This window comes from Fonticula alba (assembly GCF_000388065.1).
Source record: "Fonticula alba strain ATCC 38817 unplaced genomic scaffold supercont2.4, whole genome shotgun sequence".
NCBI classification, from domain to species: Eukaryota; order Rotosphaerida; family Fonticulaceae; genus Fonticula; species Fonticula alba.
The window spans coordinates 1,922,399-1,930,095 of NW_009242974.1; the positions used below are offsets into that span (position 1 = coordinate 1,922,399).

General features: G+C 66.6%; 2 protein-coding genes across 2 annotated transcripts in view; both read right to left on the reverse strand.

The window, feature by feature from the left end:
• H696_02957 (hypothetical protein) overlaps window positions 1–2,814 on the reverse strand; it is a gene marked incomplete at both ends in the record, with an annotated part of 9,887 nt that extends 7,073 nt beyond the window's left edge. Inside the window, 4 exons of the mRNA XM_009496840.1 lie at window positions 119–457; window positions 648–1,899; window positions 2,071–2,211; window positions 2,783–2,814. Coding sequence (XP_009495115.1) covers window positions 119–457; window positions 648–1,899; window positions 2,071–2,211; window positions 2,783–2,814 — 1,764 coding nt within the window. The remainder of the gene's footprint in view (window positions 1–118; window positions 458–647; window positions 1,900–2,070; window positions 2,212–2,782) is intronic.
• A 1,162-nt stretch (window positions 2,815–3,976) lies between these two features.
• H696_02958 (hypothetical protein) overlaps window positions 3,977–7,697 on the reverse strand; it is a 6,167-nt gene continuing 2,446 nt past the window's right edge. The window contains exon 4 of the mRNA XM_009496841.1: window positions 3,977–7,679. Within this exon, the coding sequence (XP_009495116.1) occupies window positions 4,013–7,679 (3,667 nt within the window). The 3' untranslated portion in view covers window positions 3,977–4,012. The remainder of the gene's footprint in view (window positions 7,680–7,697) is intronic.

Consider the following 7,697-nt stretch of genomic DNA (forward strand, 5'->3'; position numbering starts at 1 on the left):
GGGGGGGAGGGAAGGTGAGCGAGGGCCGGGCACCGGGATGGAAGTGCCGGTGAGAGGAAAAGGAAGCAGCAGGAAGGAGAGAGAGAGAGAGAGAGAGAGAGACCCATGGGCAGGATACCTCGAGGAGCGTGCGCATACGCGGGTCCGGAGCTTCGGCCGACATGAAGGACAGGTTTTGGTCCGGGTCGCGGATGGTCTGCTTCAAAGCGTTGAACATCTGCTGGATGGGATTCGACGCAAGGTGCAGCCGCATGCCACTGGGCCCGGCCGATGCGGGGAAACTGCCCGCCAGGCCGAGGGCCCCGGCGCCGGGCCCCTCCATGGCAGCCGTCATGGCCAGGAACTTCATCTGTGGATCAAACATTTGGGCAGTGAAGCGCGGCAGGTCGGACAGCTCCTCCCGCCGGAAGATCACCTGCGGCTTGATGTCACCCGTGACGGAGGCCTTGAGATCGACCTGGACCAGAGGGACGACGAGAGGACGAGGGAAAGCCGGGAACAATGTCAGAACAGGCAGGAAGGAAAGAAAGGCCGAGGGCCGGCCGGGTTTTGGCCGGCTGGCCCCTGCTCCCGCCGGGCCTCCGCCCGCCGCCCCCTCGCCTGCCAGAAAAATGTCCCTTCACTTGGGGAGGGGGGGAATAACATACAAAGGAGTCGTGCAGGATTGTCTGCTCGAAGCGCTGCAGGCACACGTGAATGACACTGGCACCAAGGTTTTCGATTTGGTGGGCGATCAAGCGCTCGAGCTCCATACGCGAGCGACCGTTCAGCCAGCTGAAGGACTGGCCCTCCTGCGCGCGCTCGTACATGTCGCACAAGGACACGCAAGTTTGCAGAGCAGTCAGCGAGTCACGCATGGCGGTCGAGACGGCCGGAGCGCCCGGGCCACCGGCACCCGGGGCCGATGAGGGGCCCCGGTTGCCGCGACTCTGGGCCAGGGCGGCAGCGCGCTTGGCCTCCTCGGCCTCGTTGGCCACTCGGGGCCCAAAGTGCGGAGTGCCCGGAACAATCGAGCCGTCCGCCTCGCGTCCAGGCCAGAGGACGCACGACCGGAGGCCCTGGAGCAGGCGATTGACGCGCGAGCCGGAGGGCAAAAAATTCCCGGCATCCGCACGGGGCACGGCCACCGAGTTGCGTGGTGCCTGGCTCCCCGGAGGGAAGGTAAACTGCAACTGCTGCAGGGTATACTCCCCGTCGCCCGACACGGAAAAGCCCAGCCGGCGGAGCACATCAAAGTCGATGCTTTCATCGATCGGCGCGATGCCCGGAATGATGGGGGCCCCGGTCGGGCCACGAAGCGACCCGTCCAGGTCGTCCGAGGCGGCCGGGGGGGAACCCCCCATTTCCCGCAGGGAGAAGCGCCCCTCGCCGGCCGGCAAGCGAGTGAGGACCGAGGGCAGGGGGATCGGCTCGAACAGGCGCAGTGTCGTCCCACCGAGGACCCGCAAGTGCCGGGGCTCCAGGCGATCATAGAGCGTCAGGCACAACAGCGCGTCGGCCGGCAAGTCACACACCCGGACCGGGAAGGTTACCCACCCGTCGCCCACCCAACGTCCGATGAGGCTGTGATCCGGCAACAGGGCCGACACCGAGGAGGAGTGGAGCTGGTCCGTGGGCATCGGGCCGTCGGGCTGCGGGGCCGGAGTGGAGGCCGAGCTGGTGGTCGTCCCGGCGCGCACGCCCTCGATGCGCTGGAGGATCAGGTCCAGCGGGTCGTCATTGGCGCCGGCGCTGCTGGTGGCCGAGGCACTGGCGCTGGCTCCGGGAGTCGTGTCCGCCGAGGACGCAGGCCCCCGGCGGGGCATGTCCGGGAGCCGGCGAAGGACCACATTGCCAGGGAGGACAAGCTGCGAGCCGCCAGAGAAGATCCGACAAGAGACAATCAGCTCGGTGAAGGCACTGCCAGGGGGTTGGGGCGGAAAGAAAGCGGTGAGTCAAGAGAAAGCCCGGAGGGAGAAGTAGGAGGAGGGCGAGGAGGAGATAGAGGGGCGAGAGGGGGAGCACGGGATGGACAGCAGCAGAGCGGGGTCAGCTGCCCCGGGGTCGAGGTAGGGCGAAGAGTGCACGCACTGGCCATCACGCAGGCCATGCTCAACGTAGGGCCGGGCGAACTCCGGCGCGTGGTCGGCCAGTGCCGACGGCGAAAAGGGATTCCGCCCGTCAAGTTGCTCAGCAGGCGGGAAGAGAAAACGCAGTCCCGCCACACCGGTGCTGTGAGGGGGAGGGGGGGGGGGGGTTCGTTGCGGGGAGGGAAAATGGCAGACGAGCGGAAAGAGAGTCAGGAACCGTGTGGCCGTGTGTGTGGGGCGGGGGGAGGGAAGAGAGAGAGAGAGAGAGAGAGAGGGGGGGGGGGACAAGGACAAGGAGACCGGCAGGGAGGCGAATCATACGCGAGGGAGGGGGGGAAAAGGACAGGCAAGCGCGGAGTCAAACGAAAAAGCGAGGGGAAGATTAGAAATCTATGCGCGGATAGGATAACGACAGAAAGAAGCATAATGTGAGCGACAACGAGTTAATGAAAGAAAAGATGAAGATGAGAAAAGAGAAGAAAAAGATAGAACAGAAGAAAGAAGAAGAGGGGGTGGAAAGGGTTATAAAGGGCGGGGAGGGGTAGGGAGAGGGGTGAAGATAAGGCACATTTGCGCCCCGGGGCTCAAGCGCTGTCAGTTTTGAATTGTTTCCGCGGGCTGGGAGGGGGGAGGGCTGTGGGGGCGCGCCTGTGAGATCAACCTGCCCGCTGCCTCGGGCACTTTGCTTCCCGGCCGGGTGCGCTTGCATACACCCCTCGCCCACCGCCCCCTCCCCGGGGACCATCTCCGCGCCCAGACCCTCCCCCCCCCCGGCAACTGCCTGCTCGGTGCGCATGTGCGAAGCGTGAACGCGAACTTCCCAGTGGGGGGGGGGGGGGGGGGGATCGATTGAATCCAGCAGGCTCCGGCATCCAAGCCACAAGAGAGCAAGTCGTCCGGCGCACGAGCTGGGTGTGCCAACTGACTCCAGGTCTTGGCGGAAGCGCGATCTGCACGCGCGCGTTTGTGCCTATGCAAGTGTCGGGGGGTTGGGGGGGGGCCGAACGCAAGTCCGATTCCCGTCTGCCCCCGGGCCAGGACAGTCCTCCCAAAGATTTGGGCAGTCATCTGCAGCATGAAAGGAAGCAATAATACAAGAGGACCAGAGACGAGCATTTTTCGCATGCTCACTTGATCCAAGGGACACTCCTAGATGGAGGAACTCGGCCCTTGGCCACCACCGCCGGTGCCGATGCCGGGTGTTGCCAGCCTCTTGTTCCCCCGCCCCCTTCCGCCCCTGTTGACAGAGAGACAAAGAGAGAGAGAGAGAGAGAGAGAGAGAGAGAGAGAGAGAGAGAGAGAGAGAGCGAGAGAGAGAGAGAGAGAGAGCGAGGTGTGTTGTGTGAGGGCCCTCGCCGGTCGGGCCAACCGTCCCCCCCGCGGCGAAATGGGCGATGAAAACATTCCTGATCACGCCCCGACATTTTCCTTTTTGATGCACTGCGTGATATGTCGATCTGGTGTGCTAACTCCAGAACAAAGCCACCTCGGATCAAAGAGAGGGGGGTATATTTTCTCCCACCGAGGCGGGAGAGAGGGGCGAAAGAGAAGGTGCGGCAGAGGCTGGGTCGCGGAGGAAAACTGACGAGGTCGCATGCTCGGCTCCTTCCTCGCGCACCCCGGCCCGCGAGTGCCGCCTCTTTGGGAGGCGGACAAAAAAAAAGACCAGCTATTCCTCCTGCATCATCCATGTGGGGAAGTTGAAGCTCCTCTTTCCGGGGTAAGTAGTGTACAGCCAGACGAGCCTGCCATGTGCAGGCGTGCGCATGATTGTGTGTGGGGGGGGGGGAGGCTACGCAGATGCATGTGCCTGGACGGGAGGACCAAATAAGAAGACCCGAAGGGGGATGCGGCGGCGGGAAGCCGGCGCACATCGTGCAGCCCCCCCCCCCCCCCCCCCCTCGGTCCCCCTCCTCCGCCTGGCCCGCGGCCGAGAGCCTTCCTCAAAAGCCGGCCACCACGGCCGGGCGCTCAAGGCACGCCAGCCACGGCCCAAGAGTCGAGTCCAGGCGTTGGCCATGGCCGCCGCCCTCAGTGGCAGGGACAGTGCGCCGTGCGGCCGCCGGCGAGTAGATCCCCATGTCGGCGATTCCCTCGAGGTCCGGCTCGCTGGCGACAACGGCCACACGGGCGAGCCACTCGGCAGCCCGGTCGGCCGTTGAGCCGGCAGCCCAGGCCACCCGCTGGCGGAGGGCCTCCAGCGCGGCGGCCACCGAGGCATCCGCCCCCGGAACCGGCTGCTGAGCAAAGTGCTGGGTGGCCTCCTCGAGGCTGGCCTCGGTCGGAGGCAGGGACACCAGGATATTGTGCACCAGAGACCCGACACCGCCAAGCCCCGACCCACGGGTGTAGTAGTCCCGCTGGTCCAGCCAATGGCGCCAGCACTCGGTGCCGGCCAGGCGCGACCCGCGCGCCAGGCGAGCCACCATGCGCCAGGAGTCCTGGTCGCGAACGCGGCCGGACACCGCGAAATCCAGCACCCGCTGGATCTGCCCCTGGCTGCGGACCATGACCAGGGCATCGAGCAGGAGATCCTGCTCGATCGGCAGAGTCCGCGGGCTGACGAACCGATCGAAAAGCCAGTCCAGCCGGGGATCGTCGGCGGCATCGGAGGCAGACGCCCCGGCACCCAGGGCAACGGCCATGCTTTGCGGGTCGGCGGCCGCCAAAGCCGCCGGGTCAGCGGCCGCCGCCGTTCCGGCCATCAGGTCAAAGAGGTCAACCGCGGGACCGGTCACCTCGGGCAGGCCAAGGCGCACGGCCTGGCGCAAAACCAAGCCATACAGGAGGGCCTGGCGCGCGGCGTCGGCCGCCGCCGGGCCATCGGTCTCCTGGCCAGATCCGGCGCCGGTGTCGGCGGCCACCGCCACCGAGAAGATCCCCTCATCGGCCCCGGCGTCCAGTCGCTCGGCCAGTGCCCGGACATCGGCCTCCAGGCGCGCGACAAATTGATGGCGCTCCAGCAGCGCACGAACGAGCGATGTCTGGAAGGCGCGCATCGCATCATCCGCGGCCGGGTGGGCCTCCGGCGAAAAGCCATCCCGCAGCCGCGCCAGGTAGCTGAGGAGCTGCTCCACCGGCTCCAGGGCCCCCTCATGGCAGGCATAGGTGTCCAGGAAATCCAGCACCTCGACCGGGTCAGCCACCTCGGCCAACAGCAGAGCCATGCCATCGGACACCAGCCCGGCCCGGTCGACGGCCGGCAGCAAATCCACGCCCTGCGGGCTGGACGCAGCCAGGGCCGCGCCGATGCGCTGGAGGAACCCCGGCTCGGCGTAGTGCACGCGCACCGGCGCCGCACGGCGGCCATTCAGCACAAACCACTCGGCGCCCTGGGCGGGCAACGGCGGCGACCCGGTGGCGGAAGAGGCTGCCACTTCGCTGAGGTTGACCGGGGCGCTGTCGGCCGGCAGGAAGAAGAGATCGGACTTGTGGACCGGCGTGCCGGCAGGGGCCCCAGTCGCGGCCGCATACACGGTCATCGGGATGGGCCAGAGGGAAGCCGGCTCGGTGGGGGCCTTCCCGGGCTGCTCCGGCTTCGGGGAGAAGAAGCGCTCTTGCTGAACATTCCAAGTGCCACTGGAGTCAGAGGCGCGGGAAACCGTCAACAGGGGGAAGCCCGCCTGCTGGGTCCACGACTGAAGTAGGGAGCTGAGGACCGGTGCATGGATGCCCGCATCGGCGGTCATGGCCGCGATGAAGTCCGCGCCGGAAGCATTGCCAAAGGCGAAGTCCGCCAAGTACCGGCGAATGCCACTCACGAAGGGGGTGTCCTCGGTGCCCGGGAGAGGAGGGAGGGCATTCGAGTCGTCGCCGCTGTCGTCGCTGTCATCGCTGGAGTCGTCAAGAGACGAAGAGTCATCATGAGACGAAGAGCCATCATGAGACGAAGAGTGGGAGGACTCCTCATCGTGGGATGACGCAGAGGCTGAGGACGAAGTTGAGGAGGAGGAGGCTGAAGTTGAAGAGGAAGAAGACGACGAAGAGGAGGCCGAGGAGGAGGCCGAGGAGGAGGCCGACGCCGAGGAGGAAGCCGAGCTAGAGCTTGAGGCAGGAGCCGAGGTGGAGGCCGAGGATGAGCCGGAAGTGGATGGAGCTGAGGCGGAGGTCGAAGCGGAAGCGGAAGCGGAGGCAGAGGCAGAGGCAGACCCTGAATCGGAGGCCGGAGCCGAGCCAGAAGCCGGAGCCGAGCCGGAAGCCGGAGCCGAGCCAGAAGCCGGAGCCGAGTCAGAAGCCGGAGCCGAGCCAGAAGCCGGAGCGGAACCAGAAGCCGGAGCCGAGCCAGAGGCCGGAGCCGAGCCAGAGGCCGAAATCTCCACCCCATCCGAAACCTCATCAAGCGCACGACGACGGCGAGTCACACGTCGACGGTGAATCGTCTCACCCTGTTCCTCGCGGGAATCGTCATCAAGCAGGGCATCCATGGTGACCTGCAGCATCCGAAGGACAGTGGCCCCCTTCTCGTAGGTGATACTGTCAAACAACTGCTGGATTTCCGGAGTAGTCGCGGTCTTGGGCGCGGCCATGGCCCGAGTGGATGGCCGGGCATCGGCCTCCAGAGCTGGCCACGCGTGCGCTGCATACAACCCAGCGTCCGAGCCGTCCAGCAGCCAGCCAGGGGCCGGGGTGGTCCCGGCAGCGCCGAAGCTCCACGCCGAGAAGAAGGTCGCCGGGCTCTCACTCAGCCACAGGTCGCCCCACCAAGCAGGAGTGGCCAAATTGCCGAACCACTGGTGCACGATCTCGTGGGCCAAAACCTCGGCCGCGCGCTGGCGCTGGGCCACCGTGGCCCGGACCGGGTCCACCAGGATATACGCCTCGCGGAAGGTCATCAGGCCCCAGTTCTCCATGGCGCCGGCCGAGAAGTCCGGCACGGCCAGGATGTCCAACTTCGGCAGGTGGTACCGCTGGCCAAAGAGCCGAGTCAACTGGGGGATGATGTGCTCGGCCGTGTCGAGGACCGGAGCGCGGAAGGCCGGCCCAGCGGGGCCGATCGGCCGCGAGCACACCCGCACCACGAGCGGGCCCCCGGCCGGGCCGAGGTCCGCCAGCTGGCGCTCCTCGCAGTCGAGGCGCCCCACGGCGAAGGCCATCAGGTAGGTGCTCATCCGGGGAGACTGGCCAAAGACCAGGGTACGGGCATCCGGCTCGGGAGACGCGAGCCCGGGAAGTTCCCCGGCGAAGGAGAACCCCGGGAGCAGGTTCCCGGTCGACGCGGGCTCCTCCCGGTCGACTGGCATGTTGCTCAGGCCGACATGCGTGCCAGGCACATTGATCAGCCGCACGGAGAAGGCTGCCTTGTGCGCCGGCTCATCGAGGCAGGGGAAGGCCTTGCGCGCGTCGGTCGGCTCAAACTGCGTGACCGCCAGCCACTCCTGCTCGGGCCGACTGTCGGAGGAGATGTCGTTGGTGTTGGCGCTGCCGCCATCGCCGCCACCGGCACCGCCGAAGGGGTGATACCCGCTGCGATAGTATCCGGCCATATCGTCGGCCAGGGGAGCCATGAAGTCCATGACAAGGGTGTATGCCCCGGCCGGGAGGCTGGCAGCCGGACCGGTGGCCGACTGGAGGAGGATGACCAGCTGGTCCCGCTCCTTGCTTTGAATGATCCTGCAAAAGCGCGGCGGG